Source organism: Ambystoma mexicanum, chromosome 7p, assembly GCF_040938575.1.
Source record: "Ambystoma mexicanum isolate Mex_15411 chromosome 7p, UKY_AmexF1_1, whole genome shotgun sequence".
NCBI lineage: Eukaryota > Metazoa > Chordata > Amphibia > Caudata > Ambystomatidae > Ambystoma > Ambystoma mexicanum.
The window spans coordinates 743034474-743055461 of NC_090939.1; the positions used below are offsets into that span (position 1 = coordinate 743034474).

Consider the following 20988-nt stretch of genomic DNA (forward strand, 5'->3'; position numbering starts at 1 on the left):
CTTACAAACACCCTTCCTTCATGTATCATACCTACAGTCTATTGCTTGTTGTTTTCACCCAGAAATCTATGTGCATCAAAAGCTGAATTTCCCTCTGCAGTCCTGGCTACAGAGTGTTCTGGATCCACATTTCATCCAAGTAGGAGTGGCCGTCGTTTCCATGGAGTACTATGTGTATGCTTTATCTGGAGTCACACAGGAATTGAAGCCCCAGCTTCTAATTCTATTACAACCTTAGAAATCGCTTCCAGTGAAATGGCTTTGCTCAGCCCCCCAGGAGTCCTTCCACTGGGGAAATTGTAAAAGATAAAATAATTGGATTCTACATCTTCTATGCTACGAGGGTTTGCCAACGGCTACTGGAAGGACCAGCAAACATGGAAGATCATTACACAGTCCTAACAAAGGCAATAAAGCTAGATGTTCGCTGGAGAAGTCTCTACCGCACAACCCTAAAAAGTGATGTTAAGTTATGTTAGCTAGGATTAGACGTTTTCCAGACCCTGAAGATGCCTTCAGAAAAACAAGCTGTGTGCTATGAAAGCAACTATCACAGTGTGAACTAAGCTGTATTCTATCATAAGCTAAATGATTATCATGGTGCACACTTGTGCATTCCGTACATGTTATTTCGGGTTATGGCCCAGTATAGACAATCCCAATATTGTCTCTCTAGCTTCTCCTACCAGGTCACAACACGCTGCCAATTGGGATCTCCGATACCAGAAGCAGGATTCCCTTTTTTCTTCAGTGGTTGATTACTACATTTCTCAGTCAATGGTCTTTCTGAGGACCAAGGCTGGGCTCTCTTCTGTAGTTACTCCATCCAAAGTTGGGGCTTTGATTCCCATTAGCAAGGCCACACTTCACCCATCCAGAAGATGTACCAGTCAGAGACTTTGGACTTTTCAGCACCTTGAAGCCATCATGTTTGGTCTCCATAAAAAAATACTTACTCTCATGTGCATATAAAAAACACAGAATTATAGTGGTGGAGTCAACAGAATGTAAGAGAAATGGAACCCCACCTTTGCTTCACCCAGAAATATTGTTTCCATCCCTCTTGCTTGGATGGGGATGAATCTTGGCAGAGTTCAAGCCCTTCATCCTCCACCTGCCAGTAACGCGAGAGCAGCCCACTTCAGGCAACAGCCCATTGTCCAATATGGCCCTCTATGATGCGGTCACCCATGCAGCCTGAGATTAGGCCCCAGGATCCGGAGCGTAAACGAAGGCACCTTGGGTTACACAACAGCCATAGAACCCCACTAATGCTGATGTTTTTGTAGCCTTATCTACTTAGAAAAATTAGAGTATGTGCACCTAGCTGTGTCCCCATATCTCCTGCCCCTATTCACTGTATGAGCAGGAGGTTCTCTTGATAAAAGCATCCATCAGGGTGAGAGCAAGGGAGCAGGGAGGACCTCTGTGCTGACAAGTGGAGGGAGACGCATAGAACTGCATGCCCGGGAGTTGCTCAATGCCACAGTCCCCAATATGCTCCCCAATAAAAGTCACTGTGAGACCCCGTTTTATGATCAGTCTCACCCCTACATGCATGCATCCAACTTGTGTTAATATGAGTATAATGGTGTAGCTTCTGAAGGCATCAGTTTTCCCCAGGTCCCAAAAGTGATTTCTTCTAAACATATACTCTCTGCTTATGTAATGTATCAATTAGTAAATCATGGCACTGCCAGTGCAGGGAAAAACAAAAGCTTTTTGAATCACGTAGTCATGGAAGCCCTCTGTTAACCTAATGTCTTCTCTATTTCTTCGTTAGCGATCAAAGCAGCGATTCTGATTCAGCGATGGTATCGCTGCTACACCGCCCGGCTGGAGATGCGCAGGCGCTACACTCTCAGCATTTTCCAATCTATTGAGTATGCTGAGGAGCAAGACCAGCTGCAGGTGTGTCCACAAGCCTTTCTTGCTTATGTTTTGAGCTATCTATCCCTATGCAGAGGTGAAGACAGGGAGTGGCACGGGGGACAACGCCCTCTGTCATTGCCCCAGGACCCACCCTGCAATTCTGACTGCTGAAGAGGGAGAATATTTGCTTTGCGTGCTCGATGTGAACATACACGTTAATCATTTGTGGACTTGCACATCTTATGTTATGCATTATAAGAAGCTGCAGTCCTGTGTTAAATATTGACTACAAGCCGTGTGCCTTTATCATAGAAGTTCTTAAGGGGTGTGTTGGAGCCTTGAAAGTAGTACAACCCTGTAGGCAGGGTCTCGAGTAATATTTAGGCTGACATCATGTTGTGCTTTTATTTTTAGTGATTTGGGTATAGACTATACACGAATGAAAAATAACATGATGATAAATGATAACACAGCCAGAACTTTCAGAATATGATGTGAAAACAGCAGTGTGAATGAAGTATTTGGGTGAACAAACTGAACAGGTGTTTGTCTGCCGTATAATTTTTTTACTGTTCATACCCAGCAGTTATTTTGCATGAATATTACTGCTGCAGAAGTAGAGTGACACATGTATTTATATAAGGAGCTCACATAGTACAAAGATAGCCAGCAGGCAATCGAGAGCTGTGCAAGCAAAGGGGAGAACGATGGGGAGAACTGGTTTAATCCTGTAGGGCTGGGATCACATACCAGACATCTTTGTGGAATCTGCATGTTTGAATTCTAGGGTTCTTTTTGTGTTTCGTCCTTGCACAGTGGATACGATGAGTACCATTTAGTTGGTTAAAGGCAACTTCTGTGATTTACAATACAGCGAAGATAGCCTTTAAAAGCCCACATTCTGGCCTGGTGACGAATAAGTGACAGAGAAACTTGCAGCCTGATGCAATATGATCTTTCGTTGGTTGTCGCAGCCATTCTAGGTATTCATGCAATCTTAGAATGCTGTCCTTGAAACTAAAAGAAGGCTGTGCAGAGAAGGTACGCGAGATGCACAGCCCGAGTGGAGCCCCTAGGATGGCACTAGCCAGGAAAAGGGGGACACAAAAAAACAAAATGAGCGATACCAAGGAAAACGAGTAGGGTGGGTCATCACTGGTAAACTGTAACCGTAATATAACAAAGACCCAGCCTACTATGCACTCAAGATGCTGAAGGCAGAAGCCAATTAGAACAGAACTTCATGGTGCTATCATGATGGAATACTTAAGAAATGGGACGTTCCTGCATAAGTTAGTCATCCGTAACGAGCCCTGGCTTTTTTTAGACAATACACATTTAATCATTCAAGGGAGTTACATCGCCAATAAATATTGTCGTGATTGGGTGATCCTAACCATCGATACCGCGAAAGAAATTTCAGACAAGATCACAGGTGAACTTACAATTTTGGAAGATGATATTAAGAAATGAGTTTCCCTAGACGTGTATAAAAAAGACTGAAGGAAACAATGAAGAAAATTCATGAGTTGGAAGAGGCTACCACAAGAGAATGCATCAGGAGAATGAAGAAATACCTGACTAATTTCTCCCATGAGAAAGCTTTTTCAGATACATACATGAAGGTTATGATCCTTTTACCAACCCTCCTCCACGACAACAAAATACCAAAAGAGTGAATCGATGTTAGAATCCTCAAAGACAGTTAAGGAACTGAGCACTAAGAGAAAAGTTACACTAATACACATACTTGAGGTCACAGTTCCCAGAGACACTAGTGCCACCGAGCAACAAGACAGATCCTTTGAAGACCTTAGCTTAGAAACCAAATTGAGAGTTCTCATCCACTTGACAAACTATTTCAATAAAAGTACTGAACTCTAAGTTATGTGTTTGGGCTCCGGGCGCGCACTGCTGACGGTGCGCGGGAACGCCCCTTTTATTCCTTCATGCGGGGGAGTTGCAACACTCTGTCGTGTGTTGCCACGTGACTCACAACACCATCGAATCCCACATTGCGCGTGTCCTAATCTGATAAATATGTTTCTGCATTAATAGTTCATACATACATCACAGACGCTCCCTGCATAATTGTGAAGGCACATTAAATATAGCTTTGACTCACGCAGATCATAGCACAGTTGTAAAACATATGAGCATACAACATGATGGCTCTAAGCAAGTGCTGTTTAAAGCTATAAGGGTGGGTGTCCCAGCAGCATTCGTAAGGAACATATTCGGTACATACAATTCCATGGCTGGGAATGCTCCTGGATTGACTATGAATGGAAACAACACATTATGGAGATTCACATCGTCCTGGTTGTCATAAACTTTCAAAGCACAATATATCGTGACTCTGTGAGGTTCTATTGTTGGTTATACTTCCCCTCCTTTTTAAGTATAATAGTGTTCAATGATAACCGCCAGAAATTACTTCTTGCACAAACACGTGAATCACTGCCATTGTGTGCAGTACTAGTCACCAGTGCAAGGGTGTACTTTCTGAATTACAGTTCCATCTACTAGCTCTTTGGTGTTCTATATTGTGGCATACATACACAATGTAGGACTGACAACATGCACCTGCTTGTTTATTATATGCAACTGTACCCCAGTCAGAATACCAGGAAAATCATGAATGGGTCCAGAACAAAGGCCATTTGTTGCTTCAGAGGAACTTGGCAGTGGCTCTTTAGAGAAGCCGTAGGATGCATTATCTGATGCACGTGGGGAAACAGGCCTATCATGCCTTGACCATGTCTAGTATGGGAGTACAGTCGTGAGCAACATGATCTGGAACCTAAGTTAGGATTTGGGACACATTAAGCAAAGTGGTAACTCCTATTAGCACCCTGGGCAGATCCTGCAAACAACTTTGTAGCTCCAAACTCGGGCTGATCCTACAAATCCAAGCCTGGGTTCAAAGCAAGCCACAAGCTGTGCACACACCCACCTGCCTTCTGAAAACTCTGTGATCCCCCAACTGCCTAACCACACACCAACCCCACTCACCTAAAGAGGCACCTCCTTGCTACTTCTGCATTTCCCCTAGCAGCGGTCGCAAACCACATCATAGAAATGGAAGAGTGGGCTCATCATCGATCTCGCCTGTCCTTTCCAAGGCTGCCATCTTTAGTGTGTTTTTTGTCAGTCTGAAACAACAGGTTTCGTGCTCGCTGCAGCCTGTTATTTCAGACAAAATAATTGCTTTCCGAAGCCCTCTTTGTAAACTTGGGGTGTCAATTGCAATTATCAAAATGATAAGCTCATGTCTTTTAACCTGAGGCTGCGGGCCATTATCACCTGGTACAGGCCGGGGAACAAGTAATTATTGCTTTATTTCATGAGTTACTCGGATCCGTTTTCAGTAGAATCCTAAGGTTTGTGGTGTTAGGTGGTCTGATCTGTACTGTTTTTAGGTGTTTCTGTGCTCTCCCTTTGATCAGATTGCTCCTGGGTGAGACTTTACTCCTTCTCTTTCTGTGTTTGATTTGCCAGTCTTCTGGTGAAAGCATCTGGATTATCTGGAGCATCTGGTTTGGAGATATGATTGAAATATTCACTTTAGTTAGAAAATGTTGATTGCTGGGTTTCACATTTCACCTTCTATTATCATCTTCCTTTCTGTACACATCATTGTTGGATAATGGATACTCTCCGAAATAGTGTTCCAGTTCAACCTTAAGCTAATCTTGACACATGTTACTAACCCTAGCTTCAGATAAGAATGCTATTTCCATGTTGAGAAACTAGATACCTGACTTCCTGTTCATACCTGTGTTGTTTTCATCAGCATTCTTTTAACCACCCATAGTGTCAAGTTGATAGGCTTGATACAGTATGATTCTGGCCAACTCCCACCATGGATTACTCTAAAACATAAGGTTACTGGTAGTCTGGCATTCCTTCTCAGCATTACATAATACATTGAGTACTCAGGTGAATCATTCTTGGTGCAATTGTAGGCCTGAACCAACATTGCTATGTGTTGGCTTATCTTCTGTTCTGGTTGCTGGATGCCAAGCAAGTCCAAAATCACCCCTTTGAACCGTTCTACTTGACCGTCTTCCTGGGGATGGTATGGCATTGTCCATGACTTCTTTATGATCACCAGCTTCTGAATCTACACGTTTGGACTCTAAACCTGATCCTATTAGAGTGTGGAGGGAGGCATGCTGACAATCATAATGCACAAATGACTTTCTTAACTCTGTGGCAACAGGTGAAGCGTTATGGTCTTTGTGGGAAAAGATTGTGCATGTTTGGTGAATTGGTCCATCGTCACTAGAAAATGTTGTTAGTCATACCCAAAGAAAGGTGAGATTGAGTTAACATGTGATTGCTTGATGACACATGCAGGCTGCATACCTTGCTGGAGTTTTTCTGGCCATGCACTGACTTCCACTGTTTACAGTTTGAATGTACACCTAATGATAATAGGGCAAATTGAACCTTCTTTTCACCATTTACATTCGGTTTTCAATCCCCACGTATCCATTCTGGTCATACAAGGAATGGTATACTTGCTTCCTGTTCTTTCTGATTAACAGTAATCTGCATATGGCCTAATGCTGCGAAGAGGATGCAGGCATCTAGATCATTATGCTTCTTATTGGTGGCTTGCTAGCCGTTTGCTTTCATGCTCAGCACTACATCCCAGCCGGTTTGTCATTTGCCTTCATTAAATGTACTCTCCTTTTGAAGTGGGTATCTTAGAGGTCTCTAAATGTGCAACATTGCAATAGACACCAGTATAGTACGGTGTCTGGTAAGGCTACTAAGAATTCCCCAGCTCTGAGAGGAATTCAATCTGTATGCAGATGGGATTTCTGTATGTCTCTGTCCCAGATGCTGACAACTTACTGCAGGCATGTCATTTCAAAGTGTTAGTTTGATGAGGTTGTCTTGCTTTCATTGGTGGCAGGACCAATGCTGATTTGCATTCAGCTGGTCCCCTTCTGCAAAGACACTGAAAACAATGGTATGGGCATTTGACCTGGGCAATGCCAGTGGTTATGTTTAATTCCAAATGTCCCTGCATCACTTTTGGTTTTAGTTTTTCTCTCGGTGTGAGAGGATCTTACGAGACATGGGTCACTTGACTGCTTCTCCACATGGAACAAAGCAGCACAACGCTTATCTGGCTTAACACAGTTGAAATATGTACTTGTCTTTCCCTGAAGTGGGGATGTGGACTATCATTCCAGGCTCGACTGCTCCCTTTGGCAGCAGGACGACGTTTGTTTTGCATGTGACTGCAGGCTTGTGCAGTGGTGAAGATGGTCTAAAAACAATGGTATGGCAGGTTGCCCAAAGCAATGGCACTAGTTATGAATAATTCTAAACCTTCAGCCATCCATCAATTGTTTGTTTTTGTTCTCTTCCTAGGTGAGAAAGTATTTGCCCAAACATGGGTCCCTTGCTCCCTTGCTCGCTGCAAAAGGTACACCTCACTGAAGAGGCTCAACAAACAAAAACAGGTCTGCCATTCATCTGTTCCTGTGACGATGGGATGCACTCTTAACAGTTTGGGTTGGACTACTGACATTGATGGCAGGGCCAAGACTGATTTGCATTTGGCTGGTCCCTAATGGCACATGCTAACAAAAAAATAATGATGTGCAAGGTTGACCACATCAATGCCAGTGGTTGTGTTTATTTCATTACCTTCATCCATCACATTTTGACTTTAGGAAGACCAACAAAATCAGGGATTAGTCACAGTGCCAGTGGTGTCCAGCTTAACGAGCTAAAGAATGTAGGAGAATCCCCACTTCACTAGAATTCAGTTGACAGGATAGTTGTCAATTATTGTCAGGAATGGAGGACTATCTTGCCTTACAATTGTGTGTGGCTCATAGAAACAAACAGCACTTTACACCGTGCAACCTCTGATCAAAATTCAGAAGAAAGTTAGGCATTGTGGGTGGGCACCCCGTTGGAGGAAAACATGCAATGCAGAATAAAAGATTCCATGTGATCGTAACGAAAAAATAAATAACGAAAACATTTTTAATGAACCTAAAATACCAAAAAACAACCTTTTTTTACCTGTGGGGTTTGGTGGGTCCCCCCAAACCCATTGTTTCCCTAGGTTTATAACCCCATTCCAACCCCCTCCCCACCCGTTTTAATCCATTATCCCACCCCATATATATTTGTAATAAATCATTCTGTGTTTTGCAGTATTTTAGGTTAGTTAAAAAAAGTTACTTGTTATTTTAAATGTGTTAGCATCACTTCAAGTCTGTGTTTTCCCCTATGTATATGTTTCATATGATGTGAGTGGACCCTAAGTGAATTACTGTAAGAACATATTTGAAGTATAAGTCTACAAATATAGTACTTTTTGAATTTTTTGTTCCTGGCTGTTACTGGCCTACACCTATCAGTAAAGGAAAAATGAGTGAGCCTGACATGTGATGTCATCAATGACATTTGTGATGTCATCTTTGATGTCCTGGGTGTTAGTCTGAGCAGTGCACGGCGGTGGCGCGAGTTATGGTTGCTTAGCATACCATAACTTGCGAATTTCAGGGGTTTTTCGGTTTTACTTGGAACCATAACATACCTTTAACAAAGTTTTTTCACTGAATTTCATAGGTTTTTAATAGCGCAACTTAACCATAATGTCCCTTTAACAACGTTTTATTTACTGAATATAGATATACGTAGTGTGAATTTGATAGGTGTTTACTAGGATTCCGTTAGTTTATATACATGTAACATAGAACATACTGAGCCCGCAGCTAGTGATTTTGATGTCCGCAGACAGTGCGTATGTCCGCGGACAGACGCGGTCAACATCAACACTATCCAAAAAGTCAGGGGGTATCTTACATTGTTGTATCATGCAATAGAAATACTGAACAAGTTCAAAAAGCAGCACATAAACACATTACATGTAATAATAAATAAGAAGTGGAAACTATATATGTAAGACATCAACCACCCATTTAATTAGCATATGCACCAGAATGGAATATATCAAAACAAAATATATATGCCTCCAACATAATTACCTCACAGAAACTGCACAGCAAAAAGCAACAGCAGACCTATACAACAGTAACAACAAAACTTACCAAAAACTAGTAAGTAAACTTTTCTTATATATTTCTAAACTTTCTGTATTTGGTACACTAAAAATAATACATTTTCTTTTACACAGAAATGTGAAATACTTTGGAATGGCTGGAAGAAAATGTCCCACGGGATGAAATGAGTGAAGACAGTGATACTAATGGTAGACACAACACTTCTCTATATAAGCCAATTAATAACCATTACTTTATGTGTACTTAACACTTTTTTTTTAACAGACCATACAAACAGTGAAAATAATATACCAAGAGAGAAATTAGAAAATGCTTTGCAGCGAATGGAACAAAACATGGATATGCTAATGAAAAATGTCAATCTTTTAAAACATTTTGTGGAGGACCACATAAAAGAAAACATTAAATATCACTGTCCCACATGTAGCTGTTCTCCCTCTCCATGTCCCAGTCAACTATACCCAAACCATCCTCACCAAGAAAAACGTTATGATGAGACTTCCATTCCTTCATCCCCTCCCATCCATCATCTCCAAACCCCTAATTCTCCTGTGTTTGTTTCAGTTTCTGCTTCCCCCTCTCTTTCATACATTTTTTATTTGCATACAATAATAAAATATTATGTGTGTTGTTACTTTATTCCTCTGTGTCCTATTTTTTTTTAAAATGACGTTAGTGTGTCCGCGGGCACTATACCTGTCCGTACTCAAAATGGGGGTGTTCTTAGAACACACTCGATGTCTGGGATGTCCGCAATTAACCAAAATGGGGGTGTCCTAAGGACACTATACCTGTCCGTACAGTCCGCAATCAAAATGGAACTGCTCTTAGAACACACTCGATGTCCGGGATGTCCGTAATTACCCAAAAGGGGAGTGTCCGCAGGACGTCTGTAATCATTTAAATTAAGGTGTCCTACTTACATCCCCCTGTTCGCAATGTCCGCAACCAGAATGGATATGTCCATAGAACACTTATCCCGTCCGCAATGTTATGACCCACATTTATTTTATTCAGGGTCTTCGACACTGTCCGTAGAACACCTGCGAACATGCGCACAACACCCATGGGTCCTACAAATATCGCGCCTGTCTGTAACTGTCCGCTGCACATGTGCCGCACTTTTAATTAGTTCAGGGACTAGAACACTGTCCGTAGAACACCTGCACGCATGCGCACAACTTATCCTGCACATTTGGTGTCCTACAGACAGCCGCCCCATTCGCGAACGTGTCCGCGACGTCATCATGTGACCACACCCACACTGAGCGTGTGTCCTTATTTGCAGACACTGTACAGGCCCCCAAACATTTTAAAAGTGCTTTTTTGGACAATCCATGGTATTTTACAGTAGAAGTTCACCATTGCACATATCCCAGACAATGTTCCTGGCGATCTACATACTTTTTGGAACTTTTTTGCCTTTTTTTGGTGTTCAATCTGTCCGCGAAGCATGCACCAGCACCCCTATAAAAGGCCACACCCTAGAATTGCTCCTCATTGTGCTTCTGGCTACCTGACAGAGCATTGCTTTTGACCTGCATTCATTGCATTGCTGCTGAGTTCAGCCTGCTATCCTCCAGATGGCAACCATGGCTGCTTCGGCTTTATCACCACCCCCACCCCCTCCACCATCACCACCTCCCCAAGGACCTGCAGAGGGGAACAGGCATGAGGATGCAGAGGAGATGGATGAAGAGGATGAAGAGGCTAAGGTAGTGGAAGTCCCTACTACCAGCACTTACCGTGAGTCTTGGGTGTGGCGATTAGTTACCACTCTTGATGGAGTGCCAAAAGCTTGTGCGAATATGGTGATCTGCAATCAGTGCTGCATGGGGCCTAGTCGTGGAAGGCCTGGTTCATATAGCTTTGGTACAACATCAATGAAGCGACACTTGAAGTCGTTCCACAGTGGGGCTATTTGTAAGGTTGTACCTTGCGATAAACGTAGTAGGTTGAGTTCCCCTGCAGCATCCTCTGTTTCCGCTCCTGCCACCACAAGAGACACTCCTGTGGGACAGCGCATCCCTCCAGCTGCCTCGCAGGCCATTCATGATGCTGTTGACCCTTATCTTTCGAGGGTCACAATATTGTGCATGTACTGCGACGCAGTACTCTGTAGGGGGAAGAATCTTCGGAGTGCTTTCGAGACTGCGGTCAAGGAGCAGGAGAAGAACTGCCCACTACCTGAATAAGACCCACCCTACATCTTCCTCTCTCTACCTGCCCTTTCTTACCCCGTGGTTGGTGTCCCTTCCTTACCCTCCTTTCCCCTCCTTTCCTTGTGTGTCATGTTTAATAAAACAGAAAAAATTTAAAAACAACAATAACAAAACAAAAAAGGCTCTTTTCAGAGCCACCTTTCACAGTTCAAAAATAGAAGTGGCAAATAAATGGTGCAGGGCCCTGTGCATTTTTTACAAGTCCGCGTACAGTCCGTGGACATTTAATTTTTTGAGGGTCTGCCCTATTAGAACTATTGCACTTTTCTCTGAAAGGAAGTGGTGGCTCTGAAAAGAGCCTTTTGGTGGGTTTTTTTTGTGTTTCAAAAACTTCAAATGATTAACACCTACTGCAAAATGTATTGATGTAATTCCAAAAAAGGTTGCAATGCATTTTGTATATTTCACAGAAAAATCTGATTGCCAGCATAAGTAAGGTGTACTACATCTCTGCAAAAAATGTATGTGCTACGAAACATAATATATTCATTGTGAAAAGAGGACATGCCAACATCTCTTAAAAAGCGACAAACAGCCTTATTGACATTGCGCGTCGCTTTCTCCATTTGTGGACCAAATGAAGAAGAACGCAGCCACATTTGTCTCTGCGCAATACGGGAACAAATTACTTGGGAATTTGGAAGCATGTCCATAACCTTCCCAAGTCCTTCTTTCATTGCAAATTGCAAAGAAATTCCAGACACATGTCCTAAACTGTTCCCTCCACAATAAATAATAATAATGTCTGGATGACTCTGTGTTACCAAAGTAGCGCAAAGAGGTACCAAATCCAGCCACTTCATTCCACTCACTCCATGCCAGTGCACTTCCACATGAGGGAATCGAAGATGTGCAACCACTCCACAGCGTTCTGCATGCACCTCAAACCATTTTATCCATGAGTCTCCCAAAATCCATATAATCTGTTTTCTGAAACACACAAAAAGACTTTCTGACAAACTCTCTCCTTACACAACACACCTGGTAAACCTTATTGACCAATCCCTTGCTCTGCTCAGTCTCATTTGCATGCCTCTCAACCCCAAAATCCCTGTATGTAATACGCGTTGTCCGCGGACAAATTGAAAAATCTGAGCGCGGTGAATGTAAATTTAAATAGTGTGCCCCATTTCCCCTTTGAGGTTGGCTCTGAAAAGAGCCTTTTTTGGTTTTTTTGCAGATGCTTGAGAGAGACCTTTTATTTTGTATTGTTTTGTTTTTCTTTTCTTATTTTATTCCACAAATCTTCACATTAGCTTCTCCAAAGCAACCCTTTTGTTTCAAAACATCATGGCATTTCCCATAAAAGATAAAGAAATGCCATCTTCTTTAAAATAAACAACATTACCAGAATCAATGTTCTCATTATCACAAAAGAACATGCGAGCTCTAAGCATGGAAGCAAACATGCCTCGGTTGATTGCACACCTAGCAATGTTTTGTTGAGGACAAAAAACAGAACTATTGTCCCATATTGCCCTAGGTACTAAATCAGAAAAAATAACTTTGGCATTTGGAAGGACTTTCATTACTGCTTGAACCAAGTGTTCCAAATCTGCCAACAAAGTAGGGGCACTGACATAGCCCAAATGCAAAGCACCACAGTGCAAAACTACCACATGGGGACTGTTCACCCTGCCCATATCTTCACAAACTTGTACAATTCCCTGCACATTGAAATCAAGCACAGTGCTCCACACCACCTCCACTCCTTTAACCTCAAAATTGTTTGCCACATTCCTGCATTTAGCATACTGCTCCAAACCATGCACAAAGATATCTCCAACCACCAACACCCTGACTTTCTCCACCTCTGCCATCTTCACTACACACAGCCTCTTTCAACTCAAATCCACAACCTCAACACCTGATTGGCTAATCCCTACAGTCCTATTTCCATGCCAAATATGTGCAGAAATCCCCAATGTGGCACATCCTGTCCGCGGACAGTCGCGATGTCTGTGGAGCGCATAACTCTTGGGAAGCCCTTCTACCCTTTCCACTTCACTCTCTGCACCATTCCCTCATTGGCTACAGCTAAGCAGTCACACAACCATCCAGCAATCACATCCAAGAACTCTACATCTAACTCCATCATCATAGTTCAGCACTTCAGATGTACTGTTGATCACTCTGAGTACAAGTCTCATGTCATTGGAAAGCACCTACTACAAAAACTACTGTACAAGTCTCCAAGATTTCCACTTGCAGCTTCATGCATATCCACATGCTTGAATACAAACTATAGGTATGCATATTTTCTGCACAGTACATGTACAGTGTACAGGTGTATCTCGTACCCACACATTGGAATGTCCTACCTCCCACCCTCCGAGGTAAGGCCTCCCTCTTCTCCTTCGTAAAGCTATAAAAACTATTCTCTTCAAATAAGGCCCCTTCTATCAGCTATGAATACTAACCTGCGACCCATTGCATGAAGCTGTATTGATGGATTTAGGTGCTGAGTTGTATTTATGTACTGATTTGTAAATGCACCCTACGACTGCTACCACTTATGTAACGCTGTAACTAAGCTCTTGTAAGTAACACTGCTTCAATGCCCCTGGGCTGTTTGCGCACTATATAAATGTAATAAATATATAAATAAATAAATGTAGCTCTTGTATAAATGCATATAAACAGGGTAACTGCCACTTAACCTGTATAACCTACAAAATGAACTTACTGTAATTTCTCCCATCTGCTATAATCAACTGTCACTTGCAAACCTATCTGCTCTCCCAATTTTTTTTTACACACACAGCTATCTAAAAAAGTGTCATTTCATATTAAAAGATGGGAGAAATAACAGTGTAATTGTAGAAACACACTTTGTAGTGTATTATAAAATTACACGCAGCCAGGATGAGTTCATGCATCTTTATACACTCACACAGATAGACACTATCATTAGAAAGGCTCCCAGCTGAAACAACACCACTGCCTCTACATCAAATCCTTCTGCTTTATTACCCACACCTTCACAAATGCATACATTCCATGCTTTGCTTTACAGTTTCTGCCATTTACCCTATAAAAATAGCAAAATAAGTATATGATTATTTCTTCTATCTCCTAACATCCAGTAACACAGCCTTAAGAAGCCAAGTGACCTACATACGCTTAGTATTATACTCATTTGTAAAGCATGTTCAACTAACAGATTCTAAGTAAAATATACAGGCTGCACATAGGCAAAGGAAACTGCATGTACACACTATGTTCAGTTATCAAAAAACATTACTACTACAAAAACCAAATAATCAATGTCTAAATTAACAACAGTGCTATGAACACACAAATGTACTAACTTCTTTCTTTTACAATTGCAGTGAAAACCACTCTCCAGAAATGCAGCAGCATCTGAAGTATGAACAACAACTCAGAAGAAACCTACTCTTTCCATACAATAAAGTAAGTACAATAGTAACATAATGTTCTAACTGTTACTCAAACACACTAGAATGTTAGTATTGCAGAACAAACAACTGTTTTAATTCTATACCATTAGATTTAGTATTAGTGCTTCCCCTCACTACAAGCTTACTTTGTATTGTAATCTGAACCCCAGTATAGTAACACACAAATACAAGAATAGCCTTCCCAACTTGTTGTAGCTGCCCATTGCACAATCACACACCTCTACATACATCCTTACCATCATACTCAGACACTCATGCATACAGCACACATACATTGCACAACAGCCCAACCACACTTTCTTTTTTCTCCAACAGACCCCAAAGAATGTCTACCAAAAAGCAACTCAGTAGAAAGCAACACAGAAACAGATCAAATCAAAATAAGTGTCCAAAATAAGCATCCATCTGTAGCAGAATTTGTACAAAAAGTTCAAACAAAACAGCTAATACAGTCATTAAGCGAAACAAAACAAACTTCCAGTACAGCAACTTTGCCGCCTCTTTCAAAATGTAAAACGAAACAAAGCAATTAACAAGAATTCAGCTACCACTACTGCTAGCACTGCACCTATAAATCTTAATGTAGTGGCAAGTAACCATACCAAAAAAAGTATTTTACAAAACATTTTCTGCCACAGAGTCCTTCAGAACCTTATAAAAACAGGAGAGAAATCATGCACAACCTTTCAAACCTACCGTAGAAAATTAATTTTAGAAGCTCTCGTAGACAGTGCAAGCCTTCTCAAAAGGAAGTTATTTATTTCTGTTTTAAACAGAATGAAACCACTAACAAAACAAACTACTAAACTACAAAAAAGACTTATCAATAAACGGAATGTCAACAAAAATAACTTCTTAAATATGTGTTGAGGTGAATGGAGTCACACCATGAGCACAGAACCTTATTTTAAATGAAGAAGCATACAAACAAAAACAAACAAATACAATTGCCTTACATAGCAGTGGACGAGGGTATGAAAAACTTAATAATACCATAATGGAACAAGAAATGCTGCTCACAAAAATATCCCCAGAAAACTCAGTATCACCTCTCCATTCCACTGAACCAAAACGCCCAGTGTACAAATGGCCGTGCACGTCAATGTGTAACATTGCCACAAAAATCTTTCAAATCTTTGTCAGTTCCTGAATCAGTATGTGAAAGGCAAAGAAAATTCAAAATGAAACTACTACAAAATATGGATACCTGTCCAGTGCGCAAATACACAGGACTACAAGGACATTCTTTAGCCTGTATTTCAGGACCTATTTGCAAAAGCACCTTCCATCATATCAAAATGATATCAACACATCATTCAACTATAAGAAATCTGGTCCATAAACTGTACTATGCTAAAAGTCCTGCTTTAGCACTAGCCAATTTAAGTAACAATCTTCTACATGGTACTGCCAAAGAACTACTCGAAGAAATAGAGCATATCCAGAGAAAATATTTTGGAAGTGAAAGCCACTTTTAAAATGCAATAGTTTTACAACAGACTAGCAACAACTGTACAGATGACAACCTTCCGCTACACACATGCAAAAAAGAAATACTAAAATTTAAAAGTACATCTGCTGAAGTACCAAATCATGTGTGTGTGTGTGTGCGTGTTGCCGCAGAACTTTTTTATAAAAGTAGCACAAAAACTGTAGACATAACGTACAAAATAGAAGACCATGAAGATTACAAATGGTTTGAATTAGCTCTCTACCTTATAGCACTAAACAAATACGAAATTACTGAGCCCTTAATACTTTGCAGTTACTGCACTGCAAAACTTAACAACCAAACTCCTTCACGTGCTATCACAAATAACTTGGAATTATTCCCACTACCAAAACCCCTGCAACAACTCAATTTATATGAGAGCATCATAATTCAAACAGTGCGCCCATTTCAAGCAATAATACTCCTTCAACCAAAAACAGCAACATTACCTCCCTCTGAATTAGGCATTTGTGGCAAAGTAGTTTATTTACCATTAGATCTGAAAGAAAATGTATACACTCTGGGAGTGCAACGTCCAATAGATCAATCTTTAATTGTCTTAGTAAATGGTGTACCTAAAAAAGACAACACATTTTGGTAGCAACTCGTGGACTTACATAAAGTTAGACAAGCCTTGCAATAGACAACAATGAAAACTACAAAGAAATTAACATTGAAGAAAACCTGAGAAACCATTGAAATAATTCAAGAGTCACCAGAAACTGGTCAATTTCAACTTCTAGATCCTGCTACAGTATGCAATATTTTAGACCATTATACAATTCGTCCATTACACTCTAAAGACACCAGAAGTGATGAACTCGAAACGTACCAAATGTGACAAGCCAAAGGATCACCAATCAGCATATGGGAAAAAAGTATAGAAGCATGTGTCTTTCCTCTACTCTTTCCTACTGGAAAAGGAGGAAGGTACGATGATAGACCCACACAAATGACAGCATCAGAATACCGCTCTTTACGAATGTCTTCTGAAGATCCCAGATTTAGACAAAATGTGGAATACATATTCCACCTTCTCTTCGAAAGTGAACTAGCAACTCTATGCTGCGGAGTTGCACACAAATTGAAATCAGGTACCCATTTTCAAAATATGTCAGCTACGCAATTACTACAAAAAGTGCAAGAAAAAGATGAGGTTCTACAGTCAAGCATTACAAATCTTTTAGCAAACATGCGTGGTACAAAAGAATACTGGTTCTGACGTCACAGAGATGTATGCTGTATGATAATAAACCTTGGCCCACCCACTTGGCTCGTTACATTAAGTTGTGCAGAATATACATGGGAAGATTTACATGATTTCCTACGCATAGCAAAAAAAAAAAATAAACAAACATCGATATACTAACACCTGGAGAACTCTGCTCTCTAGATCCTGTTAATGTTTCAAGATATTTCCATTATCGCTTCATTGCTATGCTTCATTTTATTTGTAATAAAACGGTTCCTCCCCTCGGAGAAGTGCAACACTTTTTTGGGAGAAAAGAATACCAAGCCAGAGGAGCACCACATATCCACATGCTTTCATGGATTACAGATGCTCCTAAATTTGGTCAAGACAGTGATGCCACTGTTTTACAGTTTATCGAAAAATATGTCACTTGTGAAATTCCTTCACAAACAACACATGGTGACCTTCATGCACAAATTTTACAATTTCAAAGACACAAATGTGGGAAATGTTGTTGTCGCAAATATTTTAAAAAAGGGAAATACTTCACCAAATGCTGCTTTGGTTTCCCTAGACCAGTTACACAACAGGTCAATTTAACAACTTCATGTCTTCAGTTAGACATAGTGTCAAAGGAACACATAGCCTAAGAACACATAGTACATAAAAAGGACAGAAGAAGCAAAATATATCAATGATTACAATGCAATTATTGCCCTCTTATGGAATGCAAACATAGATGTGCAGTACATTACAGGCAATTCCACTGCAGTTGCACGAAATGTCACAGCCTAATTAACCAAAGCAGAAAAAACAGAGCTTCAAGACCTCTGGGATGACTTATCATCTGACAAAACACTGTCACAGAAATTTGGAAACCATGTGTCTATACCACATAGCCCAAAACTTCAAATACAAAAATAATATAAAACCAGATCAAAGGAAAGGTAGATACAGAGTGACAAATTGTGAAGTCAGCTTAGTGAAACTTACCAAACGAAGCTTAATTAATCATATAAAATTGTCATTAAAAACTCCTCAACATAAGGAACTATATTACATGTCCCTGCTACAACGTTTTAAACCATGGAGAAAAGAAGACTAGTTACTAGATACCTATGACTCCCATGAAGAGTCTTTCAAAGCAAATGAAAGTACTATAACAGATGTAAACGTTATACAGTACAAAACAATGTTGCACAATGAACAGCAACACGAAGAAGAACTCCAGGCCCAAGTAGGTGAGCACACTCCCGAGAGTAGTCAACCTTCTGTAACAGGAAGCCAAGAACCACTGGGACAGCCACTAATAGCAAATGAGGCAGAATTACTATGACAGAAGTACAAAAGACCATGTGTCAGTATGAACAAGCTACAGAAGACTTCACTGTACTGAAATCAAAACTGAACAATGAGCAGCGTAGCATTTTCTAAGAAGTAACAAAACAAATTGAACATGGTGTACAACATGAAAATAAAAACTGTACCTGCCAAAAATAAAACATATACTGCTATACGTCAGTGGTGAAGCTGGTTCAGGCAAAACATTCTTAATCAAAATCATCAGCAAATTCCTTCAACAATTGACATACAACAAACTGTCAGCTGTTTTAACTGCCCCCACAGGTTTAGCTGCCTACAACATAGGCGGTGTCACTTTACACCGATTACTACTCCTTCCAGTAGAACACCAAAACAAATTAGATTATTACAAACTTTCTACAGAAGCTGCAATGGAACTACGCAGAGTTTTGAAACAAATGAAAATGCTACTAATAGATGAGGTGAGCATGGTCTCCAACCTAATGTTGGCTTTGATTCACCTCAGATTACAAGAGGTACTCAAAACAGACTACGAAGAGCTCTTTGGAGGAAAACACATTAATGTTTTCGGAGATCTTCAATTAACACCAGTGAAAGCTGAACCAATGTTTAAAACCTTAGGGCACAAACTCTGCCTTGGCAACATTTCCAATACAGAGAATTAACAAAAAACATGCGCCACTCTGCAGACCTCACATGCGCCAACATTTTAAAAAGTATTAGAGTTGTTGTACTATCTCAAGAAGCACAAGCAATATTAAAAACCAGGCATATCCATGCACTCTATGGCCATAACTCATGTGCTACTGATGTCATGGAACAATTAGCACACAAAAATGTCAATTGTATGTCCTTGATGCCAACTCTTGCAAGCCGTTCAAAATTTAATGAAACCACATTGAAAAAAGAAATGCAACCAATAATTGAAATTTGCTCCACAGACAACGTGGACGTACATGGTATGACACTACTCATGTGTCAACAAGCCACAACAAGACTACATACCTTAGAAAACTCTATCTCCAACACAGCTGGTTTGGAGAAAATATTAAAATTATCTTTAAACTGTAGAGTAATGCTTAAACGTAAACGTGACGTGGAGCTAAGACTAGTTAATGGAGCACTTGGTACAGTTGTTGGCTTTCAAACATACCCACGTGACAACATTCAGTTTGTCAATATTCTCTTTGACAAACTATCAGAAGTTAAAAGGATAGGACGCTCAACATCCCGCTTCCTTCTTTTCAAAGACATGTATGTACGCAGACATTTTTTTTCTCTAACTCTAGCATACACAGGTACCATTCACAAATCACAAGATCTTACCCTAGGTAAAGCATTGATAGATATTGGGAGCACAGTCTTTAAAGAAGGCATGAGCTATGTATCACTATCACGCTTATGTACACTTGACTGACTATTTCTAATCAACTTTGATGCAAGTAAAGTAAATGCTGATATTACTTGCATTCTAGAATACAATAGACTACGTTCACTGTACACTCCCATCTAAAAACCTATCCTGTTCCACAAAAAGCAAAATGTTGTAAAAGAAAACTACTTCAAACAGAAGCGATACAGGATCTCACTGCAATTCCTCCAAAGAAAGTAAAAGAAGCGAATACTTCATCAAGTACCACAACCAAAGAAAAATCTACTGCTCAAAGTAACTCGAGTACTTCTTCAAAGAACCAACACACACTCAGAACAAATGACTTGGACACAGAACTGTCAGGTCCATTAAAATGTTCAAATACAACTGGTGTAAATTGCTACGCAAATGTAGCAATAAATATTCTATTCCGATTGCCACCAATTATTGACAACATTTACTTACACAATACAGACCAATTGTGTTTGCAAATGTTAGTCCTTCATAGAAATGCAACCAACAATCGTGACAACACCTACAGTGTTTCTGGAATAAGACAAGTATTAGACTACTGTGCTGGAATGGTCGAATTCACTATAAACTCACAAGAAGATCCACAAGATCCACAAGAATTTCTAATGTACTTACTACAAGTACTGGAAAACAAAAACATACCTATAAATGAAATCCTCCAGATTTCATACATGTGGAAACATACATGCACTCTAATGAACGCTTTGTGTATGTATCCATACCCAACTGTGAATCCATTCCATTTCAGCAACTTGTACAAATGCAAACCATGGCAGATGATGTAGTACCTGCAATTCAGATAATCGCTCCACCTTACAAATAAAGACGCATAGTAAATACGTAATAGTAATGCTTTTACGTTACAATGCAGATGGTACCAAAAACAACTGCAAGCTGACTTGATTCACACATGGTCAAGTATCACTTGGTAAGAAAACCTTCACAACAATAGGGATGATCTTCCATGCAGAAGCCACAACCAATGCATGTCACTACACT

At 40.4% G+C, this 20988-nt stretch overlaps 1 protein-coding gene across 2 annotated transcripts in view; it reads left to right on the forward strand.

Moving 5' to 3' along the window:
- Positions 1-20988, forward strand: part of PPEF1 (protein phosphatase with EF-hand domain 1) — a 587279-nt gene that overhangs the window by 210847 nt on the left and 355444 nt on the right. For both annotated transcript variants that reach the window (XM_069636856.1, XM_069636855.1), the window contains exon 3: positions 1784-1911. In XM_069636856.1, the coding sequence (XP_069492957.1) occupies positions 1784-1911 (128 nt within the window). The remainder of the gene's footprint in view (positions 1-1783; positions 1912-20988) is intronic.